The sequence below is a fragment of the Diceros bicornis genome, chromosome 28 (assembly GCF_020826845.1).
Source record: "Diceros bicornis minor isolate mBicDic1 chromosome 28, mDicBic1.mat.cur, whole genome shotgun sequence".
Classification (NCBI taxonomy): Eukaryota; Metazoa; Chordata; class Mammalia; order Perissodactyla; family Rhinocerotidae; genus Diceros; species Diceros bicornis.
Genome location: NC_080767.1, coordinates 10,118,470 through 10,141,017, shown reverse-complemented (window position 1 = coordinate 10,141,017; position 22,548 = coordinate 10,118,470). Strand labels below are relative to the sequence as shown.

At 41.2% G+C, this 22,548-nt stretch overlaps 1 protein-coding gene across 3 annotated transcripts in view; it reads right to left on the bottom strand.

The window, feature by feature from the left end:
• The window catches only part of INVS (inversin), a 141,226-nt gene that overhangs the window by 23,544 nt on the left and 95,134 nt on the right, over nt 1-22,548 (bottom strand). For all 3 annotated transcript variants that reach the window (XM_058523651.1, XM_058523649.1, XM_058523652.1), the window contains exons 12-13: nt 16,064-16,276; nt 4,961-5,247 (exon numbers count right to left, since the gene is read on the bottom strand). In XM_058523651.1, coding sequence (XP_058379634.1) covers nt 4,961-5,247; nt 16,064-16,276 — 500 coding nt within the window. The remainder of the gene's footprint in view (nt 1-4,960; nt 5,248-16,063; nt 16,277-22,548) is intronic.

Sequence of the window (22,548 nt, the reverse complement as noted above, 5' to 3'; positions counted from 1 at the left end):
CCAGGACGGCCCTTAAAACAGTGAGTTTCTCCTCCACCAGACTCTCCTGAAAACCACACCGACTCAAAGACAACTTTATCTCACCACCTCCCACAAGCAATCTGCTACCAAGTCATCTCGATTCTACCCCCCCAGTCCATCCCCTACTCATCACTCTGCTGCTACCATGTCTAGTATAGGCCCTATCTGGTCCTCCAAATCCATCCTCCACTCAGCCACAGGGATCTTTCTAAACATTATGTTTCCTTCCTCCCCCTCTTTTGAAATAATAATGAGGTTAATTATAATAACAGCTCATATTTACAGAGTGCTTGAGGCACTACGTTTAAATCTTTACATGGGTTATCTCATTAATGTTCACAATTTTCTAAGACAGGCATTATTGTCTCTTTTTTACAAATAAAGAAATGGAGGCTTGGAGAGGGTAAGTGACTTGCTCAAGATTACACAGCCAGTAAGTTGTAGGGTCCCACTGTGAACCCAGGTTATTTGATTCTAAAGCTTATGCACTTAGACATCATGCTCTGCACTCATCATAAACCACAAGAAGAAAAGAATTACTATGAGAGAGAAGAAAGAAATCACTGCTGAGAGACCCTGGGCAAAATCCTCTTTCAGGGCCTCAGTTTCCTGACTTGCGTTGAGGCTGTACTAGATGCTCTCTAATGATCCTCCAGCTCTAACATTCTCTACATTCTCTACTCCTATGAGAAAGGATAAAGGAGAAAAAGAACGGGTCAATATTTCCCATCTCTGTGTTCCTGCTGGGATGTCGTCCCCACCCCCACCCCCCGCCGGCCCAAAAGTCTACACTGCCTGAGCACTGATTAGTTGAAGCAGCCATGACCCTTCTTTATGTGGCCAAACATAAAGTGGCTTGGGGTGTCTTTTGCCCAGTTATGCTGGGGTTTCCCAGGAATGCTATGCTAGAGAAGTTCTAGTCAATGGCTGGTCTTGATTCCTGGAAACATCTCCCTATTTTCCTTTGTACTCTGGCCTCTTAGGCAGGTCAATGAGGGCAAAGGCTGCCCATGAAACTAGAGCTCCCTCTCCTTACATATGAATCAGGCTCATTGGCCTCCCTTCCTTCAACTCTCCCCAAAGTCTGGATGCCAGGCCTTCCTGGGGCCCCGTTTGCATATTTGAATCTGGCTCTTCCCAAAGGTCCCTTATTCAGGGCACTACTTCCCTCATTCCTCATCTCAAATGAATGAGGAGCTCCCCTGCTTCAGAATTGTTCTGGAACAGTAACTTTCAAATTTTTTTGACAATAACTCATACCAATGAATAAATCTTACATTTGTGGTCTCATACACACGTACGTGTACACACACATACACACAAACACACATATCTATGTACATAAACATACAACTGAAACAGAACTTATACCTTCATAATGTGCGATATACTTTGATATTTTCTATTGTAGTCTATTTCATGAACATTATCCTGGTCCAATCTACTAAATTCATTTCATGAACCCTACGGGGCTTGAGAATCATTATAAAACCATGTACTAGATCACCTTTCAACCAAAAGTGAGGAGAGGAAGCCTAACTAGTATCAATGTAATTAAAAGACAAAAGGATTGGTTATTAAAAACTGAAACTTCATGGATTTTTCAGGATGTGAGGTGACTCTCTCTGAATGTGATCAGGTCTACAGTAGATCTGATTGGTCCTGAGGCATAACTGTCTCAAGTGTCTTATAATAAGGCAAACACAAACCACAATTACCCTGTGTAGTTGCAAGAAGTCTGAAATAACTGTGCTCCCCCTTCTCTCTGCTCTGAAGAGCACTGGATTAGGGGAAAAGACATTGTCCATTTGAAGTTGCAAGGATTAAGTATAATTCCTGGGGTACAGAGTAAACCCCAAGCCAATCAAACTTCTTCTAAGAGAAGTCACGTCAAGAAGTATTTACCTATGTAACCAATATTGTGCTCACTGCTAGAAGAAAGATGCTGATGGTATGGTCCTTAGCATTAATTACAATTCAGTATGGCTGGCACATAGTGTGGGCTCAAAAACATATCTGAATGAAATGTGTGCATAAGTGATTTAGTGAACTGAGAAGAAGCAAAGTTTTGCCATAAAAATGGGCCTCTGTTACAGAAAACATGAGTATATCCAAGAATACTCTTTCATGTCATGGTTAACAATCTGTCTTTCATCTCTGAATCTCAAGCACCTAGCTAGTACCACACAGCTATACATTCAACAAATATTTATTATATCTCTTATGTGCCAGATACCCTGCTAGGTGCTAGGGATACAGAAGTAAGAGACATATTGCACCTTATGATGGATTGTTTAATGGCCAGATTCTTTTCATCCAAGTATGCACTCACCTTTGAAATGTGATTTTGCAACATCTTCCATCCAGAGGTAGAATCTATGCCTCCATGCCCTTGAATCTGGGCTGGCCTTGTGACTTGCTCTGATCAACAGAATGTGGTAGAAGTGATGTGACAGTTCTGAAGCCTAGGCTCAAAAGGGTTTGTAGCTTCTGGCTTCTCTACCTCAGAGCGCTGCCCTGAGAACGATACGCAAGGAAGATGGTCTAACCTACCGGAGGATGAAAGGTCACGTAGAAGAGAACTGAGACACCTTAGCCAACAGCCAGCACCAATTGCCAGACATGTGAAGGGAGCCGTCTTGGACTTTCCAGCCCAGCCAACCTTCTAGCAGCCACATGAGTAAGGCCAGGTGATCCAGCAGAGGAACTGCCCAGCCAACCCAGAGAATTGTGAGAAATCACTGATTGTTGTTGTTTTAAGCCACATAGTTTTGGGGGTGGTTTTTTATGCCACAAGAGCTAACCAACGCAGAAACTGATACCTAAAAAAGAGAGGTGCTGGCCTAACAAAAACCTAAACCCCATGGAATTGACTTTGGGACTGGCTGGTGAACACAAGCTAGAAAGGCAATGAAGAGACTGTTAGTGCAGGCTGGAAGAGCAGAGAAGAGATTGCTTCTGGAGTCTGGAGAAAGGTGAACCGTGTTATTTGGTGGCACAATGATTGGCACTTTTTATCCATATGGATAGAGGGAATGTTATATGCAAAGGCCCCAAGCTAAGAAAGAACTTGAGGAAATTCAACATGGCTGTCATATCATGGGAGTCTAGTTAATGCTGGTTGAATGAATAAATGAATATATAACAAAGCATCACACCATCCTTAAGGTATACCCTGCTGATGCACTGTCACTGTAAAGTGGGTTATGGAATTATAGTCTGGAAATGTTTGTGGTCACTCATGTATACTTTTATGTAGTTGTTCTTAACAAGATCAGCAGTGTGGTTTAAAAATAGTAGTTATTGAAGACCTACTATGGGTCATGGGCTATAACAAGTATTCTATATTAATTATTTTATTTCTATTCATAACTGCCTTGCAGGGTAGAGAGTGTAATTTATAGCTAAGGAAATTGAGGTTCAGAGATAGATTGAATTGTCTAAGCCCTGAATTAGGTGACCATCAGATTCTAGAGACCCTTTCTGGGGTCCACAAGGTCAAAACTATTTTCATAATAACACTAAGACATTATTTGCCTTTTGCACTGTGTTGGCATTTCTGGAGGGTTCTTACCATTCCCTAACCGATAAGAATGGCTCAATGTACCCAACTTGCTTTATGCAAATAATACAGCTTATGCTGAATACCTGCTTTGCTTGTGGGAGTCTGGAATTTTGGTCCATGCTAGGCAGAGGGTACCTACGTGATTGACCCTAATAAAAATCCTGGAGTCCTAGGTCTAGGTTGCTTCCTGGTACACAAAACGTTGTCTAACTGGTTGTTACAATTTATTGCTGGAGGAATTAAGCACATCCTGTGTGACTCCACTAGAAGAGGCTCTTAGAAGCTCACATCTGGTTTCCTCCAGACTTCGCTCCACGTGCCTTTTCCCTTTGCTGATTTTGCTTGGTCTCCTTTTGTTATAATAAATCATAGCTATGAGTACAACTATATGCTGAGTCTTGTGAGAACTCCCAGCCAGTTACTGAACATAGGGGTGGTCTTGGGCATCTTCAACACACTAAGCAATATCCAAACAAGATAAACTCCAAAAATCCACGCCCAGACACATCATATTAAACTACTGAAACACTAAAGGTAAAGAAAAAGTCTTGAAAGCAGCCAGAGAGAAATGACATGTTGCCCAGGAACATTACCAAGCAACAGCAATCTGAATGACAGTGGATTTCTCATCTGACACCACGGAGGGCAGAAGGAAGTGGCACAGTCTTTTTCAAGGGCTAAAAGAAAAGAACTGCCAACCGTGAATTCTAGATCTGATTTAACAATTCTTCAGGAATGAAATAAAAACATTCTTAGACAAAGGAAAACAAAGAAGTTGTTGCTAGCAGAGCTACCCTTAAACATTGGCTAAAGACAGTTCTTCAAACAGAAAGGAAATGATAAAAGAAGGAATCCAGAGGACCAGGAAGATGAAACAACAGAAAAACAGAAATAAGGGTACGCAAAATAGACTATCCTTTTCCTCTTGAGTTTTATAAATTATATTTGATGATTGAAACAAAAATTATAACACTATCTGATAAGCAAGCAATGATAGTTAAAAGTGGGGAAAGTATAGGTACCTAAATGGAAGCAAAGTTTCCACATTTCACTCAAAGCAGCAAAATGTTGATACTAGTAGACTGCCATTGTTATACTCAGAGCAACCACCACGAAAACTATAGAAAGAGATATTCTCAAAAACACTATAAATCCATCAAGATGGAATGCTAAAAGATGTTCAAGTAACCACAGGAAGGGAGGAAAAGAGAAACAGGAATGAGAACAAGAAAGAGAAATACATAGAAAATAAATAATAAAATGGCAGGCTTAGGTGCTGACATAATTGCCTTAAATGTAAATGGTCTGAATACACCAGTCAAAAGAGCCCACAGTCCATAGGTTGGCATCAGATAACAAAGGCAATTCACCTACCATTTGGCTTTCTGGGGTCTGTTCCCTGCACGTCTGGGGAAAGATGCTGCTCCTTTTGGGGAGCTCTGCTTGGAGACCCTCTGCCTGGAGACTCTCTGCAGGCTCTCTGCTCAGGGCCCTGGGCCACGTCGCTGGTGGGAGGCTGTTTGCTGGGGGCCCCGCTCTGCTCGCGGGGCTCAGCCTGGGTGCTGGGCAGACAGGGAGGGGCTTGGGGTCTGCAGCAATCTGGGCTCAGCCTTCCCTTCTGCTGTTCTGCCTCTCTTCGCTTGTTTTCCTCCTCCCGCTTCCTGGAAGCAAAGCCAAGGAGGAAGAGGAGAAAATTAAAAGAGGGTCACTCACTCAAGTGTTCCTGAGTGAGACTTAAATTTTAAGAGGAGGTAACACATCACCGGAAGGATTTGGAAATTCACATTTTCTGGAAGCAGTCTTTTCTCCAGGCCTCATAGCTCAAAAGATGATGGAGCTGAAAAGAATCTTATAGCTCAACCTTTGCAGTGTTGAGACACACATGACAGATAACCAGAGAACTTTTTTGTGAGACATAACACAATCCCAAGGTGTCTGTGCCCCAAGCCTCTTCTTCTATTTCAGAAAGTCCATCAGAATGCAAGTGAGCATGACAGTCACAGGGATAACCTTTATTTTTCTCTATTTATTAAAAAAGACCAATGGCAAACCGTAATGATTATATGAAAAAATTACTCATAAAGTACCTCGCAACTGATTTTAATACACCTGTGACTTGTAATACTACCATCGGGAGCTCCAGCTAAGGGGTCAAAACCACTTATTGTACAGACGTGGTCCAGAAGGTAGGATGGGTTTCAAAAAGTCACACGCAAGTAGCTGGTGGCTAAGCTGGAACTTTTGGGTACAACAGAATAGAAGGGCTGGCGAGGAGAGGCCAGGTCTAGAAATGAGTGGCAGTGTGAGGCAGGTCCAGAAGCGGGTGAGAGGCTTGAGGACAAAGGGTTGAGTTAAGGACAGGATTTGTTTGACTGATGCCATTAATTTGTAGGGATTTCCAAAGGAAAGAAAGGAGGAAGAAAGGAGGACATTTTCGGAGCCTCTCCTGTGCTGGGCACTGAGGACCACAGAGGTTAGCTCTCCCTTGAGGAAGCTTCTGCCCAGAGGGGGCCAGCTTAGGAAAACAAAGACCTAACATATAATGGAAGAAATGTTATAATAGTGTGCTTGCACAGAGGAAGTAGTGATTTTGTCTGTAGGAATCCAGAAGAAGGTCCCAGCTGTTGATTCTCAAAGATGTGAAGGAGTGTGCCAGGCAGATAGGTGGGAATGAGGATTTCAGTCTGAGGGAGCAGTCTGGGCAAAGGCAAATAGTATGGAAAAATAGCCTCTGATCTTTGAACGGTGCATGCTTTACACTGCAGCACCCAATCCACATTTGCTGCCCCAGTGATTCACGGCTACTGCTCAGGAAGAGAACTGGGGAGCCACTGAGAGGTTCAGTTTAAAGTAGAATGATCAGGGGTGCAGTGGAGAGAACGCTGTACTGGAAGTACAGGGACTTTTCTGGTCCTGCCTGTGCCAATAACCACAAAATGACCTCAAGTGAGTCACTCTTCTCTCAGAGACTCAGTTTCCCCAGGCCTACCACTTACATGATGGCTTATAATACAGAATTGATTTAGGGGTCTGTTTGGAAACCAGATGTCTTTATAAAATCTGGGATATCTTTTGTAATGAGAGGGAGAGATGTCTTTTATCGCAGCAGCTGGTATCAGAGTGCCTCTTGAGGGAGACCTTGTTAGACAAAGACTCTAATAAGCTTGGGGACAGGACTGAGGGCTGGCAGAAGGTGAGACCTTCAGGGCCTAGGTGGTGACGGGCTCTGAGGCTCCAGAGAAGAGGGCTGCTCTGTCATGACACAAAGAATTTGTTTGTAGCTCCTGACAGGGAGGGAGGAGATGAAAGAACGAGAGAGAGCAGGGAGGGCGAAGACAGGGAAGATGAAAGACGGGTACTGTGCAGACAAGGGCCAGGGCAGAGAGGATCCTCCCCCTGAGAGGCGAGAGAAAAGGACTTCAGATCTGTGCTCCTCACACTTAAATGAACTGAATCTCCTGAGATCTTGCTAAAATCGAGATTCTGATCTAGCAACCCCGGGGTGGGGCTCAGCATTCTGCATTTCTAACAAGAACCCAGGTTATACAGGTGCTGCTGGTCCTCGGACCACACCTTGAGTAGCAAGACTTAAGAGAAGACGTAAAGTCTCATATGGACTGTTAACTATACCATTACGGGATATGAAATGTGATTCTCCTCAAGAACACCAACTTTTTGTAGGATGCCATGCTCAGACATGCTCTTTTATAGGCAACCTGACAAGTCACAGAGCTAAGATACCAGACATGGAAGCAAGAGCTGAGGCAGAAACCTAAGCCCCCAAAAAGTCATAGAATTCAGATTTCCACAGCCTGTGGAATTTAAAGCAAAGGTTATTTAGATCTGAAGGGACAGGGAAGACCCAGATGATAGATATAAAACCTTGTCAACTTAACTCCCCCTTCTGAAGGTCTTTCTTCTTGTGTGAAGCCCCTGCTCTGGGTCCAAGCTTGCTTATCTAGCAGTTTCCCACTGAGCCCCACCCCAGAGCAAGTGGCCAGACGGGTGGTGCTGACTCCTGCACAGCTCGCATGTTTTTATTTGACTCTGGTTTTGTTACATCTTTGCCAACAGCCGACACTCAAGCATGCTGCATGGCAATCGACAGGCCAGCTGGACCACACATGAGGTTTATATGGATGCTAGCAGGGGCCACTTCAGTGTGACCTGTCTGGGAGAAGGCTGCTTTTCAGAAGAAGGTGGAAGCATCTGGGTGGGTGAAGTGCTGCTAATTGATGTAATAGCCTTGCTCCTGGCAGGCAGAGGGAGTGCTGCTCTTTTTACTAGCACTGCTTTAAGAGAATATTGGTCCTTTAGACAGACACACACGTGGTTGTCTGGCTTGGCATCTACATGGATCTCATTGCCCTTAAGAGGGGTTTTGAGGTGATAAATTAGACTTCGTTATTTGAGTAGTCATTTCTCTTTCTTTCAGGAAACCAAACAGCTTTCCTTTTCAATTCCAAGAAGCCACTGTACGATCAGCCCCTGGGTGAACCCTGTCACTGCAGACCTTTCCTGGCCTCCAACCAAGGCAGCCACAGGACAAACAGGGGCTCCAGCATTTCAGAGTAATCAGGATGTCCAGAAAGCAGGGAGGCTCTGCCTTCTGGAGACTTCTTTGGATGGGGAGTTTTGCAGGGCGGTGTTTTGTCATTTTGGTAGAGCTAAGTATGCAGATTCAGGAGAAAGAATGTAATCATCAGAATACATAATTAGACCCTCAGCTTATGAATAGAAGTAAATTAATGTTTTTAAAAAAATGATGCAGTTTGCACTTAAAATAAATCTTCCAGGTGGCACGCAGCCCACAATTGTGAAGTTCTCCAGAGCTGTGGTTCTTGACATACAAGCAGTGATCCCTGGGGAGAAGGGTGGGATTATGATTAGGAGTTATGCATAACCTGCATCCTATTTTATCTATATTGCTGCCTTAAAACAACACCACCACACACACAGAGGATATATCCCCTGAGAGTAGAACATGATGCCACGTGCATGTGTCTCCCCGGGGAAAAAGGTACAGAACCACAACTCATAGTCTAAGAGCTTGAAGGAACCTCAGTTTACTGAGGGTGACACTCTTGTTTGGTAGCTGAAGAAACTGAGGCAGAGAGATAAGTGACTTACCCAAGGCTGCTGAGGTAGAACTCAGCTGCTTTACCACTCCCTGTAAAATTCATATCGATGACAGAGTCGTTTTTTAAAATTTCACTTAATCTTCTTCCATCATTTAAAAACTGAATTGGGTCATATGAAGAAAATGGTAATGTCACATCAAAGTAACCATTAACAGCACTTCAAACTAGCTTCTAGTGTAGCTTTCAGTCCTAAATTCTCAGACTCAATAATTGTCCTGAAATTTATGGGTTTTTTTTTCCTCCAACTAATTCATACAGGATGTCAAAGACCTTTAATCTTCATGGTAGGCTATGTTATAACTTGACCTATTTTTGTAAAGCTTAAGAAATAAATACCAGAAAAAGAACCAATGTTATTCTAGTTTATATGAAAAATTAAAGAGAAAAAAAAATCCCATTCATGACACAGCAAGTAACATTTTAGCACGACATTTATTAACACAGCAGAACCGTAATGTATAAAATAGTCCCACATTTTCCTCTACTTTTTTTTATTATCTTAAGGGAAATTGGCCCAGCAACAGCTTTTGATGGGCTGCCAATTAGTCTGGTTTGCACTGTCTTTTCTAGAGCAATTTTTGCGGTTCCCCAGAGGCTCACAGTATAAGAGGGTGAGAAAGTCAACTGAGGATCAGATCCTTGACAACATCTGCTTCCGGTCCTGTGCTCCACAGGGTGAAGGGGGTCTCCAGGTGATGGGCTGAAGGAACTGAGGCTGTTTCACCCATGGAAGAAAAGATTTAAGGGACATGTTGTTGCTGCAAATCTGTTTCAAAACCAGATCTAAGACCCAAGGATGGGAGATTTCTACAAATTACTAGCCTAGATGACTTTGCAAAAAAGGGCCACTGAGAAACTAAGGGATCAAAAGATTGCTTGATGTGCAGAGAACCAGATCAAGGGCAATAACTTAAATGACTTGAACGTCCAATGGCTTCAGCATCTCAGGACTGGATATGTCCATTTGCACAATATGGCACAGATCCACCTCTGGGCCTGGAAAGTTTGAGTTGTGGAAGTTGATTTTTTTCCTACCCCACTATGTGGTTTCCACAAAGAGTTGTATTTGCCCAGTTTTAACAAGAAGAAATTAATTCTATCAGACACTGCAGAAACAAGTGGGCTCTTTCTCATCCCACGAGTATTCAAGTTTCCATTGCCTGAATACAGGACCTAAGAGAGACTTGAGAGATTTGATTTAAATGGTTTCCACAGAAGAGGGAGGCCTAGTTAGCTTGCACTGATTTAACTGGGCTTTGCCCTAATGCCATTCTTATTCATAGGCCTGGTGCAGGCTGGGGGCCAACTCATTTTCTTAACTTTCTCTGGTACTTAGGAGGATATTGGTATGCTCTGCTCTGTTAGCTTTGAGAGTAAGGGGAAGATTGTATTGAACTCTGTTGTAGAATTGATGATGGTGGCTTGGCACCACTCTTAACAATCACTGGAAGCAACACTGGCACAATTGAATAAGCAGTGGGTTAGGAGAAAAGCTGACTTGGGGCCTGGTTCTGCCACCAACAGTTACACTTATATGTATAAATCAGAAAATAGATAGCCATGCTGGCCTCTCAGATGGGGCTAGTGTCTGCAGACAGCCGCTAGCATAGGTGTGGCTGGTGGAATGACTCCCCTGAACCCAGCAATGGTAGGAACCCCGGCTTAGGGTAGGACTGAGATTCCTGTGCCAACTTTCTCCCTTCCCGGCTGTGTGATTTCAGCCAAGTTAACCTCTGTGTATTATTCTCCCTATCTATGAAATGAGATTAAGGATAGTTGCCCTGTCTACTTTATTGGGTTATTGTACGGATTAAAAGCATTATGTATAAGAACTTGGTAAGGTGGAAAGTACTATATAAGTAGAAGTAATCATTACTTTTATATAGAGGTAAAACTGTTCAGATAAAGCTGTGGAAGCCAATTACATCTCTCAAACCTCTCTTAGGTCCTATATTCGTGGCAATGGAAACTTGAATACTCATGGAATGGGAAAGAGCCTGCTTATTTCTGTAGTGTCTGATAGAATCAATTTATCCCTGTCAAAACTGGGCAAATCCAACTCTCTGTGGAAGCACACAGTGGGGTCTCATGTTCAAGCATATGCAGTGGTGAACCACTTTGCTCTAACATTTCTTTTTAAAATCATAAACCTGTCAAATGGTAATTTGCTCATGATAAATATGGAGGGAGTTGGAAAACCTAATGCACAAATATATAAGCGCCAGTGTGCGTTGTTAGGATAAATGGTGTGTAAATGTGTTTGCTGCCTGCGTGAGGCAAACAAGTTAAAGTGGAACACTTATAGAGACTCACAGGATTGGAACTGAAGGAGACCTAACAGAGTATCTGGTCCTGCACTTCATTTGACAGAGGAGAAGGCTAAGGCCTAGAATGATGAACTTCTCTAAGGCCTTAGATCCATGGCAGGGGCAATTATTGAACATTTATTACTAAACGCTTACTATATATCAAGCACTCTAAGGCACTGGAGATACGGAGATATATCACACAAGCCCTGCTCTCAAGGAACTGACAGTCTAGTGGGGAATCAGACCCATGCATTTCTGCAACAGTGAGTTCTAGATGCGATGAGTGCTAATACAGAGGTATCTACACAGAGCTATGGGAGGACATGGGAGGCAGTCACTAAATAAACTGGAAGAGGAAAAAGGCTACAAGAAAGAATGTCAAAATGAGAAAGGAGGGAGAGAAGGTTATTTCAGGCTGAGGGAACAGCATGAGCAAAAACTTGCCACCTAGCTCTCACAGACTCTAACTCAGAAGAGATTTTAGAGACTAGCTTTTTATATGATTTTTAAAATTACTTATATATTATCTTAGAGAGATGATAATTCAATTTCTGCTGGAACATTTCCAGTGAGAAGAAAGTGATTACCTCACAAGACAGAAAAGGCTTAGCTGTAACCTTTTCAGTTGGTATCGCATTGTATGTAGCGGGTCTGTCAGATTCTATCTCTTTATTGTCGCTGAGTAACAGGCCTAGGAATATTTGGTCTTTGACTTCCTCTCAAGGGAATCAAGGGAATAAGCAAATGTCATGTGTTTTAGGACCTTTGACTTAGAGAATGTTAGAGCTGGAAAGGACCTCAGATATCATTTAGTTTAACAGTTTTTTTATCCCTTTGTGACTCATGGACCTTCTTTGAGAATGTGATAAAAATCTATCCTCTCTCCCAAAATAGATCCTCTCCCCTAAAATGCACAAATGCTCATGACACATGAAACGGTGCATACAGTTTCAGGGCATTCATGGAGCCCCAAAGCCCATCCTGGGTTAAGAAATCTTTTCATTTTACTGAGGGGACACTGAGGCTCAGAGAAGTGGAACAGCATGAAGTAGAATCATGGAAACAATTCTCCACAGGCCAGACCTCAGTACGAACAGAAGAGTCAGCCCTATGGGTCAATCCTGGAGAGAGGTGTTGATAGACTGAAGATGTTCAGGGGAGCAAGTGGCAACAGGGTCAATTATAAAGTGAAAGGAGACCTGGGGTAGGAGTGGGAGCGTCTTCAGCAATTTAATTATCTGGAAGTCTGTTTATGGAAAAGGATTTAGATTTTTCTCCTTCACTTCAAGGGGTAGCTGTAAGACCAAAAGGTAGAAAAGAACTGCTAGACAGAACTGTCCACTAATGCAACGTGCTGCCTTGAGGGGTACAGAATTCCCTGTCACTTGACTTTTTGAGAACACAGAACAACATCCTGTAGAAAGGACTTAAGCATCACAAGAGTTTGAACTGGGTGACACAAACTGGACTTGATTAGATAATTCTAAGAGACATATTCAATCTCATAGCTAGCCAGAATGAAGCTCAAGTCTTCCAGAAAGCACGGTAAGTAAGGAAGTGAAGAAAGTTCAGGATGGCTGAGACCTCAAGTGCGAGGGTGTGGGAGGGAGGTAGCAGTGGAGAGAAACGAGACTTGGAGATATAAGCGGAGGGAAAATGTTGACGGCCTTACATAGCACCATGCTGGTATTCAAGAATAATGGCCACTACAGAGGGGTGGGACAGAAGGATGAGAGCAAAAGGACATAAAAGGACATTTCAAGAGAGGAATGAACAGAATCAGTGGTGGCAGTACTAGCAGAGAAATACGGAGGTGAGAAGAGATGGGTTGTGGCGATGAGCTGTAGGTTTCCCACAGTGAGTCTGCAGTGGCAGTGACAACAGGACATGCAAATGGAAATGTCCAATGACCTGAGTGTTGGCAATGACAAAAGGACCGCAAAATGGAAATGCCCAGCAGGCAACGATGCTACGGGATTAGAGTTCCAGGAGGTCAGCCTGTGAGACAGAGGAAGGGGCTATCTACAGAGACGAAGTACTCAAGTTTTAAGAGTGGATACATTTCAGTGGAAAAAAGGACAGCGTGAGGAGCAGTCTAAGGAGCTAGCCCGCAGGGCTGACCTCCATGTGGAGATGGTGTAATTGAAAAGATGTGAGAAGGAGGAGTCAGAGAGTTAGATGAGACCTGAGATTAGAGAGAGAAATAAAAACCTGGCAGAAAGGAAGCTTCAAGGAAGAAGGGTGATCAACATAAATACAGTCTTATTTTGGTGTGCATTCACGTGTGCTTTGGCAGGTAAATTACAGTAATGTTCATTTTGGCAACAACATAGGTGGTGCAGAATGAGTTATAAAGTGCTTTTAGATGGATTATAGGTATTTCTTGAATAGAATTTTCTAAAAACATGCCTTAGAAAATATGACTAAAACTTCTCTCTCTCAATTTCTCTATCAGTAAATTTGAAATCACTTTAAGTTTAATAACTACCTTCCACATCGTCGCTTTAAGGCAGGTGATTTCTGCCATCCTAACGTGATAACTGGGAAGGGTGCGCTGAGGTCAAATGATGTGCCTGCGTCACCTTAGTCAATGAGGCAGCAGCAGCAAGGACTGAATTTAACATTCTGATTTCTGCTCCTTAAAGCAAAAACCAAACACAATTAAACACTGACTCAGATTTTAGGAAATAACTTTTGAGATATAAAATTAAAACAAATTAAATCAGTTCCTCCTCCATTTAAATGTTTCTCTTGGAGATCTATGCTACAATGGCGATAGGAGGTGATGGTTAAACTGTAAGAAACTGTTGACTTCCGATAATGACACCAATAAAGGAAAGACTGTGATTGAGAAAAAGTAAAGGAGATGATAATTTTTCACTTTGGGCAATTTCAAATATAATCACTGCAAGCACAGCTCCCATTTAAAAGCATTTTTAAAACTTAACTTCAGAAACTAATAACCAAGAACAAAGAGGATCTATCTTCCTCGACAGTGAAATTAATTAGGATAACAACGAAAAGGGGGGTTGAGCTAGATGTTCCCTAAATCCCCTTGTCCTTTCAAACCCTCTGGCCTGGGAGTTACAAAAGGCCATGTCAGGTGAAAAAATGTAAACCACTACTTGATTTAAGCATGTTATTATTTGAAACCCCCTTCCTCCATATAGGAGATCTTCTGATAAATAGATTCTTAGTTCCCAGCTCTACACCGACTCAACAGCGGGCCAGTCCAAAACTCTTGCCCCAGGCACATGGCCTCTGGGCAGGACCACAGGCAGAGGAGAGGAGGAAGAGGCTGAGATCACTTACAGTGAAGAAGGGGGTTTCTGCAGAACTGGAGAGCGCCTAGAATCAATTGGTCTAATTTGTCATGTTTTACAGATGGAGAAACTGAGGTCCAGAGAGAGATATGCTGTGTTCAATTCATCATAAGTAAACATCAGAGGCTGGATTTGAACCCAGGTCTTCTTTCCACTCAACCACAATGCTCCTATTCCACTGGGAAGGGAGTTTGGGGGCCAGGAGGACTCCTGGGTCCCCTCTCTCAATAACAAAGTGGAATGTGTTTGGATTAATACACTCCTTTTGGGGGACATACAAAGTCAGTCATGTTGCCTCTGCAGAGTGCCCCCTCATATTCAGGTAGTTATGACTTCAAATTCTGAAAATAGAGTCTCATACATTAAACTAGACTTTATAGAAACATCAGTAGAAGGAAATACAATATTCCATCCCTTGCAGAGAATATTTACTTGCAACTCAGGATAGTTTGTCACAAGTATTACCTACTTACAGTTGTCACTCACATGCAGAGAACTTTTATAAGAAGGCTAGAAAAAGAGACATGCAGAGGATTTAGGTTAATACTGGATTCCTTGGCAAAAGTGAAGAGAAGAGAGCATCACTAAGAAAACAGTGCAAGATAATATTTCCTAGGATGCCACCTGTTTTGGCAGCTTTAGAGTTACAGAAAATGACGTGTTTCTGTCAGTCTTGTCTACCAAAGGCTGACATTATGGTTGGCATTCCAATTCATAGTGGTAGTTAACTTCTCACTAAAATTGTTTATCCTGGCTTTTACTATTATTTTTAATAGTTATTTATTACACTTATGCTTCCCCCTTGTGGGCAAGATATGCAAGGATTCAAGAGTCAGAACAATTTTAAGATTTTCAAACATTCAAGATACAGCCAGGAAGTTATCCCTCAAGAATCTGCCTGCCATCTGCATCTTTATCATCAGAGGTTTTGATATCTATACCTGCTAATGCAATACTTTCCTGCTATTTAAAATACCCAACACAGGTATCAAAGAAAAGGGAAACCAAAGCATAATCTAAAATCAATCATTTATGGTAAAATAATCAATGTATAATTAATAATAGGCACAAATGACTATTTTGCACGTTTTGTATCATTATCCAAAAAAGTGTGAGGTCCTTGAAGCAAGGACTTTGCTTTGAGTCACCATTTTCTCCATAGGTTCTAGCACAGGGTTTTGTATGTATAGCAAGAATTCAATCAATATTTCTTGAATAAATTATTTTATTCAGCACAGATTTGTTAAGGAATAGGTGGGGGAGAGCAAGTTATTTATAAGTTGGTTGCTTTAATCAAATTGAAACTAGACATAGATTAGTCTAGTGGAAGTAGGCTAGATATTGGCGTGTTTCCTTTGGAAAGGCAGGAAAGGTGAGGAGACTAGCTATCTCTTTGTAGCTCACTGTAGGCAGCACTCCACCCCCAACTCCTAGCTGTAGGTGGGTGGGGAGTGGTTTGTCCCTGAGCTGGAACCCCAGGGACCAACCTAGAAGAGCCACCAAGTAGAGATTAGGTCTTCATCCTTCATGGCGGCCCCAGTCCTCCGAAGGAGTGGTGAGCAGAAGCAGGAAGGTGATGTGGGTACAGGGATCAAAATGATTTCAGATTCTCTCCTGGTTCCCTCTCCCGGCCACTCCCACCACCCCGCCCCCTCCACCCTGATTCTGAGTTGTGAGAACACAGTCTCTATAGATCAAACTTACTTGGCAGCAGCATCTTTTCTCAACTGTTCATGCTTCATGAGGAGATTCTTCCGGTCTCGGAAAGCTTTTCTGACCTTGTACCCTTTGTAGACGGCCTGGATCTTGAAGGCAGCAATGTCTTGTATAGCGGCGATGGACAGGGCACCGTGCTCCAGCATGAACTGGATCACTTCATGGCGCTCACCAAGCAAAGCGTAGTCCAGGGGAGTGTACCTGAAGCAGGAAGATTTTTTTTTTAAGTGTTGGAATGTAATTCAAGGCACAGTTAAACTGACAATAATATGCAGCAGGAGGAAACTTCATTCTAAGATGTGGAATATTCCTCATGTGAAGCTATCTTCTCTACTCCAGGGCTGTTCCTTTTTTCTCTGAAGGGCACAAAACAAGGGTGAAGCTGGGATCAGAAGCTTTGCGTTGCTGACCGTGCCAATTCCTGAGTTTTGTTCGCTGGCTCACAAACTGGGGGCTATAAGGATACATGATCACTTTTCTTCTTTCCCATGTGCCAAAAAATTCCCTGCTCCTATCTGAAAAAGTATTACAAATAATATTCTGTGAAATTCGTAAGTTTGAGCCCATGATTAGTGATAGTTAATGCTTGTGAAATAACAAATATACCTCCAAATGGAGAGATTTAGTATATGATAACGATGGCCCTTTAAGTCACTGCAGAAAGGATGAATTATTAAATAGTGTTGGGACAACTTGGTTGCCGTCTGGGAAAAAAAGATTCTTACATCACATTTTACACCAAAATGAATTCTGGATGAAGCAAAGATCTAAGTATAAAACAAGAAACTATGAAAGTACTAGAAGAAACCCTGGAAGATTAAAAAAATATTAGAGTGGGAAGTCTTTTCTGAGAAAAATGATACAAAACTCAGAAACCATAAGACTGATAAATCCAACTACATGAAAATAACAAAATTTTGCAGGGCAAAAAACAAAGATAGTTCCCAAAACAGGAAATACTAATGATACCAGCTTCAGACAAGCTTGACATAAGGGAAGCCATGTTGTAGAAAAGAAACCCTACTGTAACTTTGAATGACCTCTGACAAACTAACCCAGCTGGATATGCACCCCCCAGGAGATCTAACTACTCTGTAGATTTTACAACCCCTGCTTGTGCATGTACCTCCCAGCTGCGATAAGATGATAACTTTGTTCTTTTGAGTTCCTCAGAAACGTGATGACCCCCAAACAGAGAGTCTACGCTGATAGCATCATCAATGAAAACTGAGAGATCTGGTGTGGCACTCCCAGTCTGTAACACCAAAAGGTCAACATCTCTAACCCCCTCCCCTATAACCCATCGGCCTATATAACTACTGTAAGATTTTGTACCCCTTAAGATGGTTCTTTTAGACATAAGTCGGCCATCTTCCCCCTTGCTAGCAAGCTGTAATAAAAAGTCCTTTCTTTCCTACCACCTTGCCTCTTGACTATTGGCATGTCTTGTGGCGGGCAGACAAACCCCTTTTTGGGCGGTAACACTAATGGCTCCTAAACATATAAAAATATGTTCAACCTCACTCACTTAAGAGAAATACAAATCAGGATTAACATGAGAGCACTTCAATCTAATGATCAGATTAGCAAAAATCAGAAAGTTTAATAACACACTGTGCTGGCAAGGATGGAGGAAGACAGGCTCTCTCATACACTACTTTAATCTTTAGGGAGAACAATTTACCAATATCTATCAAAATTATTCATGCATCTTTCCACTGACATAGCCATTTCACGAATAGGCATTTATCCTACAGATCTGCTCTCACGTGTGAAATGCTTTATGTACAAGACTAGTTTGAAGTAGTAAAAGAATGGAAACAACCTCAATATCCATCAACAGAAGCCTGGTTAAATAAAGCACAGGCCATCCATGCAACGAAGTCATCTGTATAATGCAGCCATTGCTACAGTGTATGAATAAATAAGGAACAATCTCCAGGATGTCTTGTTAAATGAGGAAAAGAAAAAATCAAGAAACAGAACAGTATTATGGAGTGCTCCATTTGTATGAAAAAGAATATATCCCTGTATGCTTGACTATGTAAAATATATCTCCAGAAATTTCCCAAGAAACTGGTAACCGTGATGGCTCTGGGGAGGAAACTGGTTGTCACAGAGGCAGGGGTAGGAGGGACATTCTGTTTCAGTGAATGCCCTTTCCTGCCCTTTATGTACTGTGTACATACAGCACCTTTTTGACAAATATATTATTTCGAAAGGATGGGTATTATAGTCATATAGCTATATATTTGAATCTCAACTGGCTACTTCCTAGATGTGTGATATTAGGCAAATTCCAAATCAATAAATACACAAAAGAAAGTAACAGTCATCTATACTCCCACCCTCAGAATTAACCACTGTTAATATCTTAGCAGATATGCTTTCCTTTTTTAAAGAAAAACAATTACTTTGTAAAAATGACATATATTTTAAGAATTCAAACAATGCAAAAGGTACAAAAATTGAAGCAAAAAACCCCCAAATTCTCCCATCCAACAATGATAATGATGACTATAACTTCTTAAACACCTTACTCGATGTTTCTAAGCTGCAGCTTTCCTCATTACAGCCTTGACAAGAGGAGAAAATGAAACAATAAATGTAAAAAAGAGAGCACTGTGCCTGGCACATAGGGAGCAGTTAGTAAACATCAGCCGTTGCGGTTGTTATGACAGGACATGCATGGCAGCACGGTTGGGATACCACAGCGGGTTATCATAAATATGACTTCCAAGGACCCAAACCAGTATTTATGAGTACCCGATGACCTCCTCTGATCCACTTCCTCTCAGGGTGACTGTTACAATCCATTGCAAGCAGAGGTGTTAGCAGAAATAATCAGCTGATCTATGAGGTGCAAAAAATGATGATTATATGGATGCATGATTAGACACAGAAAATCATCCAATGATTATAGAAAAGAAATTATGTCTCTTCAAAACTTACCTAACAATCACAATAATATATAGAAGGAAGAGATTTTCAGTATAAGCAAAGGGTGGTTTGGTCACTTCAGTGAGGAAACTCTGAGTTCAGAAGGAAGCCCAAAAATGCTAAAATTAAGAAACCCCCATTAAGACAGCTTGATTTGCCACTACTGTTCAGGGACCAGAAGGCCATAAAGTAGAGGTGCCTATATACACTTTAAAACATTATTTAGGGCCAGCCCTGGTTGCCTAGTGGTTAAGTTCAGCACACTCTGCTGCAGCGGCCCAGGTTCAGTTCCCAGGCGCAGACCTACACCGCTCTGTTAGCAGCCATGCTGTGCTGGCGGCCCACATACTAAAAAATAGAGGAAGATTTGCATGGATGTTAGCTCGGGGCAAATCTTCCTCAGCAACAACAACAAAAAAAACGAAAAGACTCCACATTATTTATAAGCAGATAGCATTTTGTAAATTCAGAAGAACTTTAAAAAATTTCACTACATATCCTAAAATGCCTTTCATGACTGTACTTTCCCCCATGGAAAAAATTATCAGTCATAGAACCCCATAATAGTAGAACTAAATTGAACTTGAGAGGTCATTTAGTTCAACACCTTCATTTTATAAGTGAATAAAAAGACCCAGAAAGATTAAGCAACTTGCTGAAGGTTATGTAACTAGTTACCTGCAGAATCTAGACTAGAACTAAGACTGCATGACTCCCTGTTCAGTAATCCTTCCACAACACATCTATCGATTATTGAATGTAAGTCTCTTAAGAATGAAACTGCTTCTAAAATCAACATGCAAATAACCTATGTATTTCGTAAGCTTGATCACTTTTTCTGTAATTATTAATATGTAGTGTCTTTCATATAGTATACAAGCAGGATTATCAAAATCTGGCTTATGAAAGTGAAGCCCTAACTATGCCTTTACTTACAAATATGACAAAATAAAATAACACGTAGTATAATGTACCCTAAAGAATGTTGAACTGGGGTCAGCAGGTCTGTGTGACCCTGGGCGATCTTTTCACTTCTCTGAGCTTCTCTTTCCTCGTCTGTAAAAGGTGAAAGGAAGGAGGGAAAAACTAGATTTCTCAGGCCCTTGTCGATGGAAAATTGCATTCAAATATTTTAACTATTTTTATTACGAAAAAATTGTATTTTTATTATGACAAACGTCAAGTATAAACAAAAGTAAAGAGAATAGCATAATAATCCTTAATACACTCATTACTCAAATTTAATATTTAGCAAGATTTTTGCCACATTTGCTTCATCCAACCCCTTCCTTTTTATTTTTGCTAAAGAATTTTAAAGCAAATCCCAGAATTCCTATCATTTGATCTCTCTGCATTTCAGTATTCATCTATAAATAATATAGACATAACCACAATGTTATTATTGTACTAACAATAACAAACAGGAATTTATTAGTAAGATCTAGCACCTACTGTAAACACAAATTTCCCCAGTTTTCTCAAAAATGTACTTTTTACAATTGGTTTATTCAAATTAGGATTCTCAGTCAATTTTTGACTCAGGGAGATACAATCCAAATAGATAGCAAGGTTTTAAGACTGAAGTCTATATCTAGCGGTTAAGCCACTGACCATATTGTGATTATTACTACGGAATCTTTCTTCACCCCAAATTCAATTTAGAAACATTCAAGTGCTGTGCATATTCCCATCAATGTCCGAGTGTGGCTGTCAGATAGTTATTGACTGAAAGCCAGCAGTAGTTGGCAAAAATTATGTCTCTACAGTGCACATCAAGTGTTAGCGTCAGTGCACGAGAAGTAAAAATTAGTGCTACATTGATGGTAACCAGTCGAGAAACAATGTAGATAAAGCCAAGAGATAAGCTACAATTGGACTTGCCACGCGGGGAACGGTCTGACGGGATGAGGAGAAGGCCTGACCTGGCATGTCAATAAACATAAACAGCAGTGCCAGGTTCTGACACTCGTACATCAAGGTGCATTGCTGATGAAACATTAAAGGAGCCTGGGATATCGTCGCTGTCTCTTTTCATCTATAGACTGGCAGGTCCAGTTAGGAGCATTTTTCCTTTGGTCTTTTGGTCTGTAATTAACATATGTTTACTCCAGGAGGCAGTAAGCACCTTAATTCATGTGGTTACTTACATCTGAAATTCAAGGCTTAGCATATAAATGGGAATTGAATACCAAAAAAAATTTTTTTTAGTATTTTCTTAAAAAATAGCAGTCAGGCAGCAAATACTGTTATAGAATAAATTCTTTATACAAATAAATCATCAATAATTCTTAGAATTCTTAATCCTTTCCCTTTTGTCTTTTTAGGGCTTCAAAGGGAGAAATCTTCAGCTCTCTCACATATCTGCTTTAATGTCAAAACCTCAGCCTTGAGGATTCCCCTTGGCTTTTCAGCTTCCTTAAATGTCCAAACTCTTAAATCTTCAAGTCTTTTCTGTTTTGCAGTTGTCATTTGACTATAATAGAGAGAGTGAGTTCTTTATAATAATCACTTTCAAAGTAAGACACTAGTCTGCGTGGTCTAATTCTGCATGTGCTCTAAGAATTCCAGAGTTTCTAACGCAGGTATAAGCAGGGCAATGCTACTGGGAGCCTGAAAACACTGACTCAACAATGCAACAATCATTTACTGAGCATCTACTTCATGAAAAGCACTGTGAGTCATACAGAGATGACCATAATCTTCAGGATTACGAACAGAAAAGAACAGAAAAGACAGATTACATAACATTATAAGAGACCGTGAAATGTGCTAAGTGCTATAAAAATTCACAGTACAAGGGAGATAGTTTGGGATACGTGACTGTGGGATCAGAACAATCCTCTTATATGAGATTGCATTTGAATGGAAGAACGATATGAACTATGAAACTTCTAGAAGAAAACATAGGCAGTACGCTCTTTGACATCGGTCTTAGCAACATCTTTTCAAACACCACATCTGACCGGGGAAGAGAAACAATAGAAAAAATAAACAAATGGGACTACATCAAACTAAAAAGCTTCTGCACAGCAAAGGAAACCATCAACAAAACGAAAAGACAACCTAACAATTGGGAGAAGATATTTGCAAACCATACATCTGATAAGGGCTTAATCTCCAAAATATATGAAGAACTCATGCATCTCAACAACAACAAAACTAACAACCCAATTAAAAAATGGGCAAAAGACCTGAACAGACATTTCTCCAAAGAAGATATACAGATGGCCAACAGACACATGAAAAGACGTTCAAAATCACTAACTATCAGGGAAATGCAAATCAAAACTACAATGAGATATCACCTCACGCCCGTCAGAATGGCTATAATTAACAAGACAGGAAACAACATGTGTTGGAGAGGATGTGGAGAGAAGGGAACTCTCATACACTGCTCGTGGGAGTGCAAACTGGTGCAGCCACTATGGAAAACAGTATGGAGATTCCTCAAAAAAGCAAGGATAGAACTACCATATGATCCAGCTATTCCACTGTTGGGTATTTATCCAAAGAACTTGAAAACACCAATTTGC